Source organism: Papio anubis, chromosome 6 (assembly GCF_008728515.1).
Source record: "Papio anubis isolate 15944 chromosome 6, Panubis1.0, whole genome shotgun sequence".
In the NCBI taxonomy this organism is placed as follows: Eukaryota; Metazoa; Chordata; class Mammalia; order Primates; family Cercopithecidae; genus Papio; species Papio anubis.
Genome location: NC_044981.1, coordinates 155,863,979 through 155,884,181, shown reverse-complemented (window position 1 = coordinate 155,884,181; position 20,203 = coordinate 155,863,979). Strand labels below are relative to the sequence as shown.

The 20,203-nt window shown below is 43.6% G+C and overlaps 1 protein-coding gene across 1 annotated transcript in view; it reads right to left on the bottom strand.

Moving 5' to 3' along the window:
* Positions 1 to 20,203, bottom strand: part of FNDC1 (fibronectin type III domain containing 1) — a 102,686-nt gene that overhangs the window by 58,857 nt on the left and 23,626 nt on the right. The window contains exons 2-4 of the mRNA XM_003898350.4: positions 15,943 to 16,137; positions 13,508 to 13,594; positions 13,006 to 13,074 (exon numbers count right to left, since the gene is read on the bottom strand). Coding sequence (XP_003898399.2) covers positions 13,006 to 13,074; positions 13,508 to 13,594; positions 15,943 to 16,137 — 351 coding nt within the window. The remainder of the gene's footprint in view (positions 1 to 13,005; positions 13,075 to 13,507; positions 13,595 to 15,942; positions 16,138 to 20,203) is intronic.

The window sequence follows — 20,203 nt, the reverse complement described above, 5'->3', positions numbered from 1 at the left end:
ACTAAACATGAGCCACACACCCCAACAGCAGGGACAACAGCTTCCTGCTCACTGCACACACTTCCCCCTTCCAGGCTCTGGCTTTGCTGTCCATCCTAGAAGGAGACCAGGCCCACTGAACAGCTTTGGGGACAGGGCCGAGGCTGGCTCTTGCAATCCCCTGTTTTATGAAATGTTTCGCTCTGCAGCAAGCTCTCACATAGTTCATCTAGTTGTCCTTACAACAGCTCCAAGGTAAGTAGGATAGCGTCATCACCCCCATGAGAAAACTGTGGTTCACAGAGGGGAAGTAGTAGCTGACAGACGGTCACATAGCTGTTTAGGGCCAGGCAGGGACCTGAGTTCAACCATTCTGATTCCCAGTTTCATCCCCTTTCCATGGTGCCCCTTTCATTTAAGCTCCCGCTTACCCCATGGGCCATCCCACCAACCTCCCAACCTCTTCTAATTAATGTGAAGCAAGGGTTTTGAGTCAACAGGCTCCCTTCAGAGTATTAACACACAACTGCCTTGCCCAGTAGGCATTACATATAACAAACAGTATTCTCAGCAGGTAGCAAATGGACAAGAGAAAGACTGTCACCAAAGACCACCCGGGAAGAACTGTTCCCTAGACAACATGGAGCTCGCTGTCTCCGTAATAACCGGAGGGAAGTGAGAATGTCCTCCCTCTAAACACAATTGTCTCTCTTTCAAATCTTTGGGTTTAGAAAAACCAATCCCATTTTTTTCAAGTATTTTGAAAATTTCCTTTCTTTAATACTCTGGGTTATATAGACCATCAAACATCTTTTATAGATCATCTGGTAATCCTCTTTTAAACTGATGTGCATATTAAGAAAACTAGCCATATGGTTCAAATTCATTTGCAATTAAACTATTTAAGTGTTTTCTCTGGGCTGTATGTGATAGCCTCACCAAAGCCTTCTGAAATTCTCTAATAAACCTTTGTAAGTCTTTTATCTTGAAAACAGGAAGTCACAACTGCCAAGGGTGATGGAACTCACATCTAACAGCGTTGAGTGTACTTCAGACTTGGCTGGACACATTCCCTCAACTGCTCTTGGTGCAACGTAATCAGGTGAATTGCACTTAGAACTGGCTGATAACAGAAGACCTACGGCAACTGATTATATGTCACCCACTTGGCAGGTCCCCTGGGTGAAAAAATTACCATCCAGATTGCAGCGGACCTCAGAAACCAGACAGGATTCAAATATTTCTCCTGATTTGTGCCACCACCTTTGCAAATTGGCAAATGTTCTGAACTTGTACAGAATCAAAATCTCTTTTTTTTTTTACAAAGAAAAAAAAAATCTAAAACTCAATATGATGTTTTACCCATTCTATGCTAGTTAAACTTGGTAGCTTCTGAATTGGGCTTGAAGTCACAGGCTCTGAAGTCAAAGTCTGCATCGAATCTATTACAGGCTATGTGGCTTAGACTTCTCTCTGAACTTCAGTTTCTTCTGTAAGATAGTGCCCAGCATATGGGCTTTGTAATAAAACCATGTAAAATGTTCGGTGCCATACCTGACATATGCTATATTAAGCACACTAGTTGTGTTTGTGGCCCTGACAAAAATGAAATCCCTCCCTTACTAGATTCACTACCTGAGTGGGCAGCCCCCTTCAGAATGGGAGCTGTGAATGTATCACAGAGTTTACCACCATGCCCTGCATACAGGGGCACTAAAAAAAGTGTTTCAAAGAAGCAAATGTGAACAAAAGAGAGGGCTTATTGCCAAGGACCCTTTACATTGAAAATCTTTTCAAATCTGAGGTTGCCCATAGCCAGATGAAGAGTGTTATTCATCATCTTCATCAACATCTAGCAATTATCAGTGACTCGAAATCCCTCTCTTCATTGGTGTAAAAGAATGCATGACCACAGCTGTCTGGTGGCCGCTTTCTCTTGGCCCAGGTCTCGTCTGGCAGGACATGCTCACTTCCCAGCAGAATGTGAGGTTTCATTCCATCTACAGCCTTGCAAAGCCGCAGTTTATCTGGTTTGTCCCACTGACCAATCTGACACCCCAGTGCACTGACCACCAGCTTCACGAAGATGGTCCTGGTGTTTATCCCCGTGACCTGAAAGAGCCGACCTGCATGCTCACGGGCCTCCAAATACCCACCTCACCCCAGACGGCTGCCCCACCATCCCCAGCACCAGCCTCCAGGATAACTGTGGACACCAATCTGCACGCGGGGGTGGGGGTCAGGGGGTGTCCAGCCATTTAGACCACAGCCATGGTGCTCAAAATTCAGTGTGCACCAGAAGCACCTGGTCAGGTGAAAACAAACCCTGGCCTCCCACTTCCATCAGGACCAGGCCTTCTGCACACTCCTGATGAAGAAGCTTGATAAGGAAGAGATGAGAAGCCTGAGAGGAAGAAGAAAGAAAGGGCAGGGAAAGGGGAGGGAATGTGTGTCCGGGAGCAGTGAAGGCCGGCTGCTGATAGCCGGATGGGGGCAGGACATCAGCTTTGTGGACCACACTCTGCATCTGAACTCCCTGACCCCAGCTCATGCTCAGGCCCAGTGCTGCCTGACGTCTCCAGACTTGGTCAGCTCCAGCAAATGCCTCCCCAGCCTGCATCCATCACAGGCTCATTCTTCCTGTGCAAGTTCTGACACATAATCCTCCTGAAACACCTTTGAATTAATTTACAGTACTCTTCTTCTACATACCCAATATTTGCAACACTACTGTAAAGTCCCTCTTTAATGCCATATTTTCTCTCCCATAAGCAGCCTCAATATGTGTAACTATGTACTGGTTTTCTGTGATATTTGGTTAGGCCCAGCTAGTTAACAATAAGGAGAAAGGACAATTGGCAGCCATCCTTGAAATCACCCAATCACAGCCCATTTGCCGACCAAAGAAGTGAGGCTCAGAAAGGCTAAGGGAACATCTCAAAACCAGACAGCAGGAAGCTGAAGCCAGAATTGGCACCCCATCTGTCAGATCGATAGCCCTAGCTCTCTCCATGGCAGTTCTTGTTGAGAAGCTCATGGTGGTTGCAGTAGCCATGTGTGGCACGAGCATCACACCTTCTCCAGGGGAAGGTCCTCTTGGTGCCTCCCAAACCCCACTGATGAAGGATGTGGTGGGAAGCACCAGGATGCCCTGGCAAGACGTGCATATGCCCTACTTACAGAGAAGCTGGCACAGTTCCCAAGGACCAGACTGCCCGTCAGGGGACGTCAGCACCATCTGTCCCATCAAGATCTGCTCGTTGCACTATTCCTCTTAAATGTGTAAGTGTCTAGTGCTCTGGGAAAGATCCCTGATGAAGAGTCAAGCATCTGGCCAGCACACTAAGGACAGCAACACCCTGCTTCCTCCAGAGACGCCAGAGGAGCGCCCCTCGGCCAACCCCTGCAGTCAGTAAACTCTTACTGCATTTTCAGGGGTTGGAAGAAGAGAAGAGGTCTTAAAAGCAGGGGGGGAAAAAGATGAAAAAGAGAAAAGAAAAAGAGAGAAAGGACCTTGATCTCCCCTGAGCTAATCAATGCCAATTACTAATGTCATGGATCGTGGAAGCCCAAAGAGCCTTTATAAAAAAAAGCATTTGCGCTAACTTTCAAAACAAACCAGACAACATCACCACCTTCAGTTCGAGATTTCTGGTGCTCACAGCAAGCATCCAGGATTTCAGAGACTCTGGCTTCCTGTCTTCCAGGATCCTGCCTGACATCCTGGGTGTCATCAAATCAGGAAGCCTCAGGAAATGCCACTTGATATGGAGTCAAGAAAGGGACGTTGCTGTCAGTTGCTGGTGCAAGGCTGCCGGCATCTGTGCCCCCAAGTGTGGTACCCTAAATCCATCAGGACTGTCTCAGGTACAAAGTAAACTCTTTAAGCCATCCTGGGGCCACTCCATTTCAAAGAGTTTGTGTTGTCTGTTTCACAGAAGAAGGGCTGAATCACTCTATCACTTAACTAAGCTTTCTTCTAACTTCTCACCAAAGTTTATCTAACAGCAGAGAGAATGAACAAGGCCCTCCCCAGAAGCCTGCAGCATGGAAATTCATTCCTAATGTTCATTTTTATCTCAAAATTGCATTTGCATTTTGTAGACTACTCCATAACATTTTGGTGTTTGTTTAAAAACTAAAAGTAGGCTGGGCATGGAGGCTCACAGCTGTAATCCCAGCATTTTGGGAGGCCGAGGCAGGCAGATCACCTGAGGTCAGGAGTTCAGGACCAGCCTGACCAACATGGAGAAACCCCGTCTCTACTGAAAGTACAAAATTAGCTGGGCTTGGTGGTGTGCACCTGTAATCCCAGCTACTCAGGAGGCTGAGGCAGGAGAATCGCTTGATGCCAGGAGGCAGAGGTTGTGGTGAGCCAAGATTGCACCACTGCACTCCAGCCTGGGAGAGAAGAGTGAGACTCTGTCTCAAAAATAAATAAATAAATAAATAAATAAATAAATAAATAAATAAATAAATAAAACATTTGAATGCCTGGCCATCAGGAAAATTCTCCCTGACCTTATGCCTTCATGGAATCTTGGTTGTGTCACGTTCTCCCAAGTTCTGGAGACCCCAGTTTGAGAAGCCCCGAGAATCACTGGTATGGCAGTGGCTTTAGGATGTCACCCAAAATATCAGTCAGTAGCTGACTTTGGTATTGACCCTAGTAGAGTGCTATGAATATCAATTAAAAACTACTTTGTGCCATCAGTTTCACGGTAGAGGTCTGAGGCTGTGCTGGGCTGCAGAATGCGAAGTGGCCCTGAAACTGTGGTCATCCCCTGCATTAGTGACAATGCAGAGCTCTACATGGGATGGCCATGAAGCCCTTCCCACGACCACAAGAATTAAGAGGTTCTACAGTTGCTTGCTTGGATACGGCCCTCAATTTGTATAGATCATAAGCCTTTGGAGGGGAATCTTTCCCTTATCCTACCACTGTGTAGGCAAGGCTAGAGTCTCTGTGACCCATTTGTGGCAGTGGCTTATCTCTAGGCCCAAAAGACCAATACCAGTAGCTCTCCTCAGCCATCTCACGATTCTGATGTAGACATCGCTGTGCCATCTGCAACAGCAGCTTGGGGTCAGCCCTATCGCGAGCCCGGCTCACTCGCTCCCCATCCCCAGCCCAATCCCCACGAACACAGTGTGGAAGGATCAGTCAGCTTCTCTGGGGGACTAGCTATGAAAGTTTCCTCCATTATTGGCGTGAGTGTATAGAGTCATTAGAAGCATCTACTCTAGATTCATCTGGTGGTGCTTTAGTTCTCAGCCATTCCCCTACAGGATTCGTGAGGGCCACAGAAACCAAAGAAGGCAATAATCCTTTTCTGGTCTTAATGGCCGGATCCCCACAGTATAACACAGAGATGGCCTCACAGCCTATAAGCAAAGAGAAGGAGTGTTAAATATTCTAAGGAAAACTAGACCTCAGTTCAAAGGGTTTTGATTTGTTGGGGATTGTTTCAGTTTAAAGTTCTTCTGTATTTGTTTCCTTTGGGAATAGAATGGTAAGTAATGCAGTTGTCTTCTGGCAATCAAAGACCTTGTTTTGTTAAACGGCTATTGGTTACTTCAGCTTTTAACTGTTCTGCAACACACACACACATTGGCTTCACCTGCAGATGAAAGATCCAGTTACAATATATGAGTAGGTTGATAACTTTAAAGGGAAGTGCTTCCTTTCAGGTCTAATATCTGAATTTGCAGGGATCCCACAAAAGCTGCTTCCCCTCTCAGAGGTATCACAGACCCACACCTGCCCTCTTTTTCTCGCAGATATCCGGAGAAAAGCCCAGATATCAATCAGAAAACAGCAACTGAACCCAAGATGCTGGCCTCATCAGAAGTATTAGGTTTTATTAAACTACCGTAGGTTCTTCCAGGACTTGAACGCAAGCGCTTCATGCAGGGCTGCCCAGGCAGGGACCACCCATCTCCCACCTTCCCAGGGCCCCCGCCCCTCACACTCGGAACAACCGCTCATCAGTCTCTGAAATAAGCACACATCCTGGTGTCCTAAGAAAGCGCCTCACCCCCACTGTTTGTGTCCTCACATGAAATGCCTGTGATTTCAGCTCAAAGGTAGGAAAAGGCTGCGTCCAGTTATCTCTTTTCTGGCCAGCTAGCTCCTTCCTGCCTCCCTTCCATAGCATTTCTGTGGGGGCAGGGGGGTGTGGTGCCAGCAGGGACTCCTGAGGCCTTTGCTTCTCCCCAAGGACATCTAGCTAAATGGAGTCAAACAGCTCCTCACACAAACCTCTGTCTCCCACATTTTTATTACCTAAAGAATGGGCTCTACAATTAGCAAAGTCTAGCTATATTTTAACATGAGAGGCAGCTTTGAAACGAGCACTCGGATAAAGAGATTCAAGCCCTTAGGGTGGAAGGGCTCATTCTGGGGCAGTACTTCCTTGGGAGGGAGTAGTGGGCAGGCCACCCCACCACAGCCCATGGATCTGGCTGTGCAAACACCTCATCTTCATAGACCAGCCAGCCCAAAGAATTCCAGTTTACAGATGCACACATCTTTTTTTTTTTTTTTGCCCAGGCCCTCAAACTAGCAAAAGGCAAGAAATAGAATCTCTGATTAATGGTAGCACCAATCTGAGTTCAACAAACTGGCTTGCCCAGAACCCCCGAATCAATGTTGAAGTAGACACAGATGACCCCAATCTTCTCACAGGCACCTCTGCAACATCCAAGCCCCAGCTCTTGTCAACACTCTTGTCAATGCCCACTCCTCTACCAAACACAGGTATGGGGCAGAAGCCACCTCCAAATGCATTTCCACTGAACAAACGTCTCCTGAGCATCCACTGGGCAACTGCCCCAGGCTCTGGAGACAGGAAGATGAGTAAATCAAAGTACCCTGCCCTTGAGGAGCTCACCTTCCAGGCCATGAACCAGAAACTTTTGCCCTGTGAAGTGCACATTAAATAAAACTAATATCGGCATGAGAAAGCTACTGCGAAAATAATGCCACAGGCATTAATTCCCCATTGGCCAAAGGCTTTGATTGAAATTGTACTGGGAAAGAAGGCAGTCTTTGATTCATAATTAATTCCATGATTTTGAATTGGGATACATGTTAAGCACGAGTCTGGTGCTCAGCAGCTCCACTGCCTGGCTGCAGAAATATCTAGTGGAGCCCTTGCTTTGCCTATTGGTTTACTGTGCTGGCACCTTTTGCACCAAGCGTCAATGACACATGTCAGTTTAAATAAGTTGACACGGCCAGCTCCACTGGTTCATTCAGCAGAATTCCGCCATTGCGAACAGAGGGGAGGACACTCAACAAGGGGACCCTTGGAGAGGTGCTTTCCAGTGTTATCACTGGGACAAGTGTTTCTTCTGTGTACCTTTGGTGTATTCAGGTACATTCTCAAAATGCAGAAATTACAATTTAGCATTGCCTCCTTCACTAATATGACTTTTGAATGCACTGGCCTAAAATATTCAAAGTAGGGTAAAGAAATAAGAAAACAGCCATTTGTTCAGTATGACAAATGGTTTCCTAGTGCTCACAAAGCTTAGCATCATTCATTAAAAGTGGAATCAGTTCACTCGGTCTCATAGATTCATGACATTTCAAAACTAAAAGGAAACTTGGAACCTTAGAAAGAACTTTGGAGCCTAAGAAAGTTCTTAGAAAGGAACTAGAAGCTTCTTGTTGAATCCCATCATTTCATGGCTGAGAAACCTGAGGTGCTTGGAAGACAGGGGTTGCTGATGGCTAAGTGCTAGTCAGGGCCTCAACCTGGAGCCGGAGCCAGGTGTTCAGAGGTGAATAGTGTCGAGATTATGGTTTGGTGGATTAATTATACTCTTGAATCAGCAGATTGGGGAGAGAGCCATCTCAAGACATTATGTTTAGAGTTTTCAACTTCCACATCAGTCATATTTAAATAAACTGTCAAGATAATATGCCTGAAAATTGGTGCTCATGTTGATGAAATACTGACAGAAAAGGCCAAAATACAAGTTTGGGGTATACATGTCCCATCATTCTGTAGATATGCCCATGAAAAGAGTGCTAGATAAGAAATATTTAAAATGCCAAAATATTTACAATGCCAAACTTTGGCTTTTCGTGTTTTCATAGTTTCGTTGTTTCGGTGTCAAATAATTAGTTCAACAGTAGGAATCAACTTTCTGAGCCAGGCACTGGGAGGGATCCAAAGATGAATCCCGCCCCAGATCTGCCCTCAGGTCTACCATGCTTTCCAAGAAACTGATGTAGATGAAGTCAGCCTTAAAGAGAAGGTGACAACAGCCCTTCCTTGGAGCCAGCAGGAGGGAAGGGAGCAGTGAGGGTTCAGGAGGGAGAAGAAGGTCAGCTGAAACCTTCATCCCCCCCCAGGGAAGGAGGAAGCAAGTCACCTACTAGAAGTGAAAGGAACCCAGGCCAGGAAATGGGCTGGAGCAAAGTGGTGACATTTTGGACTAACCACTATGGCAGAAAGAAAGGAAACTGTGTGAGGACAATCAGGAAGTGGCCAAGCAGCACTGAGGGCCTGGATGAAGTGAGAAAACCAGCTCTGACAAGCCGTTGTAACTCAGATCAGATCAACTTTTCATCTGTTTCACAAAGCCCAGTCATCAGCATGGCAGACAGAGCAAGCTGGGGGTCCTGGTGGAGCAACGGGCAGAGGCAGCACTCCAGCAGTGAGGCCGCTGAAACGACGGGGGCAGACCTGCATGTGGAGTGTGGTTGGAATGATGGGACCTGGATAAAGTAAAGAAGAAACGGGACAGCGGCAGCTTCTGGACCCCGCAGCTGGGAAGGGTCTACAGGTCTAAAGTCTACTACAGTCTGAAATGAAGCTTCTGACACGAGGGCGTTGAGGAAGTGAGATGATGGTGATCAGATGGGGATTCCAGGAGTCTAGATTTTGGAAGGGATCAACTCTATCAGTAACTTTAACTCCATGAGGGGAGGTGGCAGTTAGAGCCAGGAGGTGAGAATATCAAATGGGTCATTGTCATGGATGCCTGGCATAGAGACCCACTATGCGCCAAGTGCCTGAAGGTGCTGGATTTAGGGAGCAATCTGGAAGTCAGTGGGTGACCAAGATAAGGAAGGGAATGGCTGGTCCGCAGGTGAGTATCACGCAGCATCAACTGGAAATGGCCAAGGAGTAATTGTGGACTCTATGCTGAACTTGAGTCCAACCTACCATTTGTCCAAAAAAATGAGCAAGCATCGTGAATTATATAATGTAAAGAAAAATGAGGGAGAAATTAGACTTTTATTTCAGTCCTAGGCCTAGTGTAGGCTCCAAAACTTGAGAAAAGCACAGAGGACTCTATTTTTAGAAAAACCTTAAAAATGATTAAATAGATATGATCATATTCAGAACTAAACTTAACCAGAACCTAACACTGTTTCCCAGATGAAGAGTTTGACAAAAGTTGACTAACTAGCTGGGCTGAGGCCCTAGGCTGGCGGGTAGCGGAGTAGGGACGTGTCTGTGTCCCTGTCCTGACCCCCAGCGCCTGGCTCTGCACTGCCAGGTTACTCAGATCCAGTTACAGAAAAAAGCCAAAACAACTTGCAGAAAAGAAGTCTGCAGAAAAGCCACATAATAGTATTCCAGTAAATGAACAGACTTGTGACATCTCTTCCCTGGGGACAGAACAAGAGGATACAGATTTCCATCCCAGCAAGAGGGATTCTGCATTAAGTACAAAGAAAGCTTTCCGGCTGGGAGAAGTGAGATGAGCAACACAAGAGGAGCCAAAACTGCTGCCCTCGCGCCACATTCTCGCTTGGTCCTGTCATTTCCTGAGTCCCGAGAGGTTTCATATTTGGATGACTGACCAGTCTGGGAATTGCTGAAGTCTTGCCCGACGTCCAGGACTCTCTGGTATGGTCCTCCTCCTCCTCCTCCCCACATGGCTTCACCCTCACAGTCCCTTACGATTTCAACTTGGTGCCGCCGTCTTATCAGGGTCTCCTAAGCTCCCAAACCCTCACTCCCATCTGCTTATTCTCTATTACAGTACTGTTGATTTTTAAAATAATTTATGATTGTGTTACGGGTTTCATTGTGCCCCCTCTGCCAAATTCATATGTTGGAAGTCCTAACCCCAGTATCTCAGATGTGACCATATTCACAAATAGGGTCTTCAAAGAGGTGAGTTAAAATGAGGCCATTAGGCTGGGGCCTTAATCCAATTTGACTGGTGACCTTATAAAAAGGAAATGTGGACACACAGATACCAAGGATGCATGTTTACAAAGAAAAGGCCATTCGAGGACACAGCAAAAAGGTGACCATCTACAAGCCAAGGATAGAGGCCTCAGGAGAAATCAAACCTGCCAACATTAGGACCTTGGACTTCTAGACCCAATCATCAAGAGAAATAAATTTGTGTTGTTTAAGCCACCCAGCCTGTGGCATTTTGTTATGGCAGCCCCAGCAAATTAATAGATTATATGCATCATTTTGTGCATATTTGTTTGTTATCCTTCTTTCTTATTAGAATGTAAGTTTCACTGAGGTGATCCCTTGTCTAGCTTGTACCTCTAGCACCTAGACCTCCACCTGTAATAAGTGAATGAAATAATTAAAGTCCTATTTTTAGGTAAAGACAATTCAGTTGAGATAGCTGTAAGCCTGCAAAAGGAGATCTTCTGGAATCAGAACTGCAGCCATTGTTTCTAGCAGCTTAAAAGAATAGCTATTCCTGGCCTGGTGCAGTGGCTCACGCCTGTAATCCCAGCACTATGGGAGGCCGAGGCAGGCGGATCACGAGGTCGGGAGATAGAGACCATCCTGGCTAATATGGTGAAACCCCGTCTCTACTAAAAAAAAATACAAAAAATTAGCCGGGCGTGGGGGCGCCTCTAGTCCCAGCTACTCCACAGGCTGAGGCAGGAGAATGACGTGAATCCGGGAGGCGGAGCTTGCAGTGAGCCGAGATGGCGCCACTGCACTCCAGCCTGGGCGACAGAGCGAGACTCCATCTCAAAAAAATAAATAAATAAAAATAAAATTAAATTAAAAAATGGCTATTCCTCTGGTTTCTGAGAAAACACAGGAAGGACGTGAGACCCTATCAGTCAAAGCACTGAGGTGAATCCCTTTGGACCTTAACACCAGGTGCCCATGCTAATGTCTGCGTTTTTGAAGGCGAATTCCTCTTTGAATGAAGACAGGGAATTCTGAAGACTTCTTTTGTTTGACAAGATTATCATATATTTAACAATTTCTTGGAATAACAGCAGATCATATTTTCCAAGCCTCATCAAAAGGTATAGATACATGGTGATCACTTACTGATAATTTCACAAAATTATTATTTTTATTAACAATGAAATGTAATTTATGAAGTACTTTAACCTAGTCTGTGCATTCTAGATATTCCTGATTTTTTTTTTAAGTTTTGCTTTATATTATATGCTTCAAGTGGTTTGAGCCAGCAATTTTTTGTGGTATCTTTTTTAATCACCATGTATGACAAATTAAACATCATGTAATATAGCAGAGTGGTTGGCAACCAGGGCCTACAAAGCCTCCTGCAGACAGAAGTTAAATAATCTCACAATACATACAACCAGTAATGAGCTGGAACACGGCTGTCTGATCCCTGGTCCCCAGAGTTTCTGCTTGCTTACTCAGAAAGGTCACACACAAGTGTGCACACACACTATTAAAGAGGGCATAAGAAATTAATTACTTCTGAAAAAGCAAGAAAATCACTTGTTCTAAAGCTATTGTCATTCAAAAAACTTTATCAGGAAGGATGTAAAAATAAAACGCTTATTTAAAACACAAAATATAAGATACAAATGCAAGGCACAAACATCCAACAGTAAAAGGTTCATATGTGTCTGTTTACGTGTGTGTCTTCAGAGGTAAACAACCTCTGAAAATAAACACCTTTTCTTCTTTTGCACACTTGCTAGGTGTACTAACTTGTTGACCATTTTACTGTCAGTATTTCCATGCTTTGATTCCTGAGCTCCTGCTCTTCTTTCTGCTAATCCTCAACCACTCATGGGCTCTCTCTTTCAAATTCTGCCCTATAGCGTGACTCCTAAGTCCATGTTCTTACTTGCCTCTTCCAACTTCCATTCTGTCTTCTCAAATCACCTACAAACCATTTCCATTGCAACACCTCATAGTCATTCAAACAAGAACACTTAGCCTCTCCCCAAAAGCCAGTTTTCCTTTCTGATTGTTTTGTTCTTCCACTCTCTTTTCAGATAGCATGCACTGTGAAGACCACCTACACCATCATATCTGGTCTGAAAAGCAGATAAGTATCATTGGTTTCATCATACTCACCTTCCTGTCAACAATAATGCCAGATTGATATATTTAAACACATGGCACATGAAAATAAAACATAGCTCCTCACCACCGTGCCTTTGAGATATTACCCAACCACATTCTGAAACAGCTGCGTTCATTTTACATTATTTTTTCACCATCAATTAAATATATTCAAGAAACACATAAGAAATGTCAACACTTTTCTCAGCAAGTAAAACAATATGACCAGACAACATGAACATCCAAATGAGAAAACAAACAGATACACAAATATGGAGCAGAGATGGAAGGTAGGTCATCTAACATATCACAAAATATCCCAAGGTCATAAGAAAAAAGCAAGACTTGAAGCAACATGTTAGCCCATAAAAGCCACTATTTTGGGGGTACCCCATTCATTGATTCACAGGTAGAAGAGCTATAAATATCCTAATCTGGTCAGTACTGCCATCTCAACCACCATATTTGCCTGGGAAGAGGGCAACAATATCCCCAGATGTAGACGCAGACACTTCCCCACACGAGAACATGAAAGAACGGTGAACAGTAAGCAACACTGGTTACAGTCTAGTTCATCGGGTGCACAACAGATTGACCAAGACTGTGTGGCGTGTGTGTTAGTTTAGCGATGGGAACTCAGTGAAGATTTGTGAGCACATGTGTGTGACGGAAGCACAACTCTCTTGCGAGACGTTGCTTCAGTGAAAACATGAATCTGACATGAAGGAGCAAGTAGTACCTGTGACGGTTTCATTAAATGGTCCTGGACCCTTAATGGGAAAACCATCAATCTCGATCCATTCACCTCCTAAATTAAGGAAATGCAACTTGATAGTTAGAAACGAGGACTGTTGGGTTTTCCACATTACAGTGCATCCATAATGTACAACTAAATGATCTTTTCAACAATCTTCAAAAGGATCTGCTCAGCCCATATTAGTGACTCGACACCTCAGCTTTACGGACAATACATATTTTTGGTCTTTTACGCACGGTTTACTATAGCGAGTATTCAAAACGTCTGGATGAAATGCTAATAACCTACATTAAAACTCTTTTAAAAGAAAGGGTAAGTGTCTCTTCCACTTTTCAATCTGTCAGCTTGCTAGACAAGTCTAAAAAGTTCTTGTTCAAAAATTATTTAATAACTCTAAATTTACATTTACTGGAAGAAACAAGAAGGGATGTCGCTCCCAATCTAAGTAACAACACTACAGCCTCTGATTCTAGATAGGACTTACCAGGTGGGCTTTCAGCTCTGTAAACAGGACGGCTCACTCCACTGTGGTTTTCTGCAGTAAGCAGCACAAAGTACACTACCCCCGGCTCTGAAACATACGGTTCATATCAAGCCACCGATTCAGATCTCCAAGAATGACACAGTTTCACTCACTAACCATGAATAACCATCTTCCTTATACCAGTTATACCAAATACAAAAATCCAAATTTAGTGACAAGCATAATGATAGATGTCTCTCTTTTTTTAAATTAAAATCACTAACATTCTTCTCATGCAACTGAAAAACACATGACCCAAAGAACATAAACTTTATTTCATACAAGGTACATGACGTGTGTAATAAACCTGGATTCATAAACAGTCAACAAAAAGAGCTTTTGAGGGTTTTAATGTGAAATCCATGTAGGAAACAGGAACTCCTTGTCCACTAAATAGGTGTTTGAACATACACTGTCAGTCACTACTAATAATCTTTCCCCGTTAGAGGCTCCAAATGAAAATCTCCAGTAAATAATAAGAAATGTCAATGTAACTCATCAAATGCAGCACATGGCAAACCTTCACTGCAATACGTAAAGCTTCATTAAATTTTCTCCTTTTCACAATAAAATGTTCCTCTTACTATGTCTGCATGTTGTTTTTGACCATTCCAACAAAAAGCTAGAAAAATATGTATTTCCTGGAGTCTTGGAAATGCTTATCTTGACATAACTGGGCTTCACCTTTTGACTTTCATCTAGGGGTCAAGGCCAAATAGCAGAGGTCTCTTAGGCTGAGCTCCTAAAGTTGATGGGATGGGAGAGGAAACGAAGACCCGTGTTACAGGGGAGGGCACCCTGAACGTGTAGCTCTGCAAAGTAAAACCCTAGTAAGTGCTAGGTTTCCCGAAAATGAATCACTCTCTTGTGACAGGTAAGTGGGGTGTCAATTCCTTGAAGAGATGAAAGTCTGTGGGTATTTCAGGGTATGAGAGCTGGAGAGGTGAGGGTTAGTTCTGTCAAAGGTCATAATGACAATGACCTTTCTCAAAGTAGGGAGCATTACTATAACAAAACTTCACTCAGTCCTCAAGCCAGAGGCCCATGAACAGAAGCCTGGCTGATGCTCCCTGAGATCAAGACTGGTGTGACTTCTCTCTCACTGTGGCAGGGCCTGGTGGCATTCAGGGTTTGGCACGACCTACCAGGCTAATTGGGAAATGCCCTGGGGTCAGGCAGAATGCAAAATCATGCTTCCCCAGACACTTTCTCTCTTTAGTCTGAGCTTGTTTGTATTTCAAAGAAATTTAATCCACATGTGTTTGATACCCGTAGAGTTAACTCATCAGAAAGTTGTCTGGGAGATACTATTTGTTTTTTAGTGAGCTCTGTGATTCTCTTTTCACATGTTTTTCTTCTCTGCAGCTATCATGACAATCCGAGGTTTGAGCAAGCAGATATGATTGCTCATGCCTTTGATCTGATAGAATCTCCATTTAACCTCACAGCTGGCCTTGGGGAGCCAAGGTGATGTGGAAGAGATTAAGGGAAATGGACATCTAGCTGAAGCCATGAGGAAGGGAGTCTGTCTTCCTTCATCTCCCTTTTATACACTTTCTGCTCTGTTACCCAGGAAGCGTGATGTCAAATGCAGGAGGTGGAGAAGGAGTAAGTGTGGTCAGCTGTGGTCAGGGGACCAAAGCTGAGGAGCTCGTGATCCACTAAAGGATCAAAGTGCTAAGGTGGCACAAGAGGAGACCTGTTTCCTAAATGCTGACTTCTGTTCCTTCCTTATGATCCATCTTAACGCTGGGCCATGACATGGTGCAAGAATCAATGGGGCTTTAGGTTACTGGAATCAAAAAGTAGAAGACGGAGGATTCAGAGGCAGCTCGAAGCCTAAGCCCAAAACCAACTACATCTGCACTTATAAGACAAAATATATTGAGGCAAGATCTCAAATATTCCAAACCTCCAGAATCAAGTTAAAATCAAATTTAAATAGGGCAAAGTGTTACATCTTTAACCAGACGTGGCTAGGCATAACGTATTCCACGTCTACAGGGACATACGACTTGCCCAATCTCTGATTATAAAATGGCATGTAAGTTCGAAGTCTCTAGATCAGCCCACTCCATTGTCTAGCAGTCAAGTTTCTACGAAGTGAAAAAAGGATCAATCTACTTTCTGAAAGCACATTCAGAAACTAAAAATCGTCTGCCTGCATCAGTTTGGAGACAGGAATACTTGAGTCCACATGCACGGATGGGGAACCCCAGGTGTCCAATGCCGGCTGTCAAACAGCAGCCCCCTCAGAACTCAGCTCTCCATTCCCAAAGAACTGCAAGGGACTTTGAACCCAGCCATGGGTTGTCTCACCGTCATCCTAAGAATGCAACTGAGAATGTTGGTGCACAGTTAATTCTGACTGGGAACAAGATCAGAGTGTCACTTACCCACATCCTCAATAAGGAAGGAGTATGTCTCCGCATTCACCTTGATGTATTTAAGACTTTTCATTGACTTCCCATAGGCAATGTTGTAATGCTCCACAGGTCTACTGGTAGCATCTTTGGGTGGGTCCCACGTGACTTTCAGGCCCATTTTAGTGGACAGCAGTTTCACGTGCCTTGGCTTCAGTGGGTGGTCAACTATGTAAACAGCGCAACTATCAACTCATGGCAGTAACAGATTGGGAAAATGAATTTTTTTAATCCTCTTTGATATTGTTAGGAAAACAGTAAATGACGTTTAATCAGTATGATCTGAAAGACTTTAAGTACAGTCATTACAGTATGACAACAAAACACATATACCAAACCCACAGGCCTTTGCGTATTTTGGATAACTGTGGGTGGTAAATTTAAACCAAAAGGGAAACAAATCAAAATAAACTCTAGGCATTGGCTGGCTTGATTACACTGTCTTGCTAGTGACAGAATAACAAATTAGTAATTTGCCATATTCTCCAGTAGCATTTATATAGTAAATAAGTTATTAGTATGTTGTGTGATGCAGCTGGACAATCTTTAAACACCTCTGAGAGAACAGTATAAAACAGTCCTGATTAAGAAAAATATCCATTGTATTCTAAGTGAGATAACAGAAGCATTTATTTCCACAAAGAAAACAAACCAAGATCATCAACAGCTTAAAGGGGTGGTAAAACTCTGGTTCTATCAGCATACATCTAATTTAAATGCTTCCATATTTTGTTCCAGAAGAAAAACAAGTTAGTACAAAGTACGATCAGTTTTTTAACTTGACTTACGAGGTTCCAAAGAAATTCAGTTCATTTTCAAAATTACTAAAGTGAAACATAACATTTTGTCAAATAAAATCTCTGGACTCACTATGTAACCCATATTGTAATGCAACATAATATAAATGTATGTGAAATATTCAAGCAACAGTCAAACACAGTCAAACAAATCTAGGGCAAACCTGGAACTGAAACTGACTATTGAGTCATGCTTCAGGAAAGAAAAAAGTAACCTAAAAACAAAACCAACAACCTTTAAACTTAGTAACATTAAGAAAAACGCATTTGGAGTCTCAGGGAAGAAGAAAAGGAAAGGAGCATGTTTCGTGATGACACATATGTGAGTTAGTATGTGATTTTAATATTGGATGAAAATTCTGAACAGAATAAACATAGATAATTCTAACACACATCACTCCCCCCAGAATTGCCCATTGCCTCTGGAGTAAAATGATTAGCAAGGGAAAGAACTCCTTAGAGAAATTCAAGGGACGAAAGTATAGTATGAATTTGAGGATTTTGAAGCATTAGAGAAAGAATGTCTATTCTGGAGACAAAAGCATGATGTTAGGTATGGACACAGATAAAAATCTACAAAGCATTCCCTCCCAGCTCCAGAGCTCAGGTTCCTGTAAACCTGTGAGGGAGAAATCACAGGTAAGCAGCCTCATGCTCTCTGGGAAATTTTGAGTTGGGAAGACTATGAAGACACGAATCAATTTCTGGGTGTTTAAAATTAGCAATAGTGGTGACTCTTCTCTGATTTTCATTTACCTTTCCTTACCTACAAGCAACTTCAGCAGGAATCATTCCCAGGAATCCAACATTTCATACTGACCAAAAGGTGTGCAGAAGCAAAACAAGATATCCGAAAACTACAAACGGAAGCTCATGGTTGAGCATTTCTCCCAAGGAAGAAAATGAATGAATGAATATACATATAGCACTTTTCTTTACAGTTCAATTCCAAATCTCCCTCAAGAAAAGTGAGATCTTGAATAGACATTCTAAAATGTGAGAACTGTGAAGCCCAAATACTGTCACATTTTCTACCAGCACAGTGATTCAATCAGTACACAGCTACCTAGGCCAGAACATTACTTTTAATACTGACACACGAAAAGAGCAATTTATGTATATGTTCATTGTTCTTCCCTGTGATACTTTGCATTTATCCTTGGACACAGCATAGAGTAATTTCTGTGCTGAGTCACACAGCTACACCAGGGACGGAGCCAACTACACACATGGCTTTGCCCAACTCCAAAGCCCAGCTCTGCCAGAAGCTCCTGCTCCCTCGGAATTGGTCTCTTATTATCAGCCGTCAATGACCATATCCACTGAAACATACTATCCTAAAATAAACTGTGAGACCTCCAGAGCTGTTTACCACTCCTACCACCCTCCACCCCACCTTCCCCCACCATCTTCTTCTCTTGGGAGCACTCTTCCTCCCTACCCACCACAATCACTTCACCTTGTGCTGTGTGTCCTCATCGACCCCTCTCTTCTGGAAGAAACAGAGTAAGTGAGTGATGTTCTCTCTCAGGGACATTTGCACTCTTAAGACAAAACTTTAAACCAGAGGAGTGACTTTCTAATAGTGACAATTTAAGCCTTAGAGAGTTACCTAACATAAAGGCATTTTGGGGATCCTGAAACCAAATCTTACAGGCAACCTTATTGTCAATCTCCTTATAAGATCAATTCTGAACTAAAGGTTCTCAAAATGCCTTAGGCCAAATATCATGACCTCTTCCTCCCACCCACCGCACCACACACCAACTGGGTCAGTTAAACAAAACACCACCTGATGAGATATTTTCATTTCCTGGATTCCCATGGACTTTGATATTAAAATTGATGTCATTTTTGGTGCTTCATGCCTAACTTGTCCATGCCTAACTCAGAGAGAACTGGACAAAAAGACAAACAGGAGGCCCAGATAAAAAGCAATCCCGCCCATCATTCCAGCCCTGCCTCTCACCCCCAGTGCCTCAGCTCTGAAGTCATCAAACCAGCATCTAACTAAGGAATAATCATTCTGGCAAGCGCAAATTAATGGGCATGAGCTTAGATTACTTGACAGAAAACATATCCTTGGGGTTAGAAGTATGACAGTTTGTTCTGTTCCTGATTATCGTCTTGAAGGTCTCACGAGTGCAGCCCTTCAACGTGAAATAAAGCTATAAGGAGTGTGAATGTAGCTTCGGGCTCTGTTGGTTGCATTCTGAGTTCTGTGTTGTGGAATCAGCACTCTGATAGCATAAAGATGAAATATGACAAAGTGAGTCCTTATTTATTTTTAAGTGTTCTTAGAAACTTGAAACAGACCATCCTCTCTGCTGGACAAATGAATCATAGAATCTTTGTAATCATTTACAGTATTCTCATCTAATGAAGATGATACTGGATACATTCTTTAAAGCTATCTATCCCATGCACTGGGTCTCTAAAGAAAAAGGACAAACTCAAACATCAATTCAACAGGAATCATATAGTCCAACAGAAGGAACATTGGGAGGTAACTTCACAGTCCATGCATGACAGGTAGGGCCATGACAAGATGTTTTTTCATATTCACAGGATGCAAAATGAGGAAAGGAGCTTAAGTTGCAGCCTAAGGGATTTGGGTTAAATAAAAAGAATTTCCTGTCTGTGTCCTTCCTCATTCAAGACTGTCTTTGAGTGGAGACAGATGGTAAGGTGCTCCAGACAGAAGAAGAAAGCCAGTAAGAGCCTGCTATGACTCCAAAGATTTCATAACACAACAAAATCACTTCCACAGTTCATACCAGTAAACTTTATTCAGATTCAAGAATATTTTGCTGGGGACTGAGTGACAAAATAATATTTTGGTTGTCTTTCAGATACCCAGCAATTGCCAGGCTAGACACTTCTGTGCCGTGGCTCCCATGGGGAATATGACCTTTATTGGTTTGCTGGAGAATGAAAAATAAGAGCACAATCAGCACCTAGATTTCCTACTTTGATCTAGCACCAACTCCAGGACTTATCCAGAAGGGCCCAAGGAGGCCGGTTTTGTTCAGGGGTCAAAGTATGGATCCATGACTGCTCTTAGATAGACAGAGTCCAAGATTCCAATGGCTCTCCAATGTGTGTCTTTGAAGGGTCTTCAGCTTGCACAGATAGGCCTCCAGAGATTCCCTGGGGCTGCTGACATGCTGAGTCCAGAACTAAGCCTGAGTCCAAAGGTAGGTCCCTGGGCCAACCTGACCAACATCTGCAGGGTCTGTTAATCATAGTGGATGGAGCACCACACCTCACCTGCCCCTTCAGGGCACCACACCCCACCTGCCCCTTCCTCACCTTCTCACTCAGTGCTGCTCACACACTTGGTGCTCACTTAAATGGTTTATGGTTGAAGGAAAAGATGTAAGACCAGCAAGATCAATCCAGGGGTCTCCAAGAATCTTGCCTGTAAGTCATGAAGA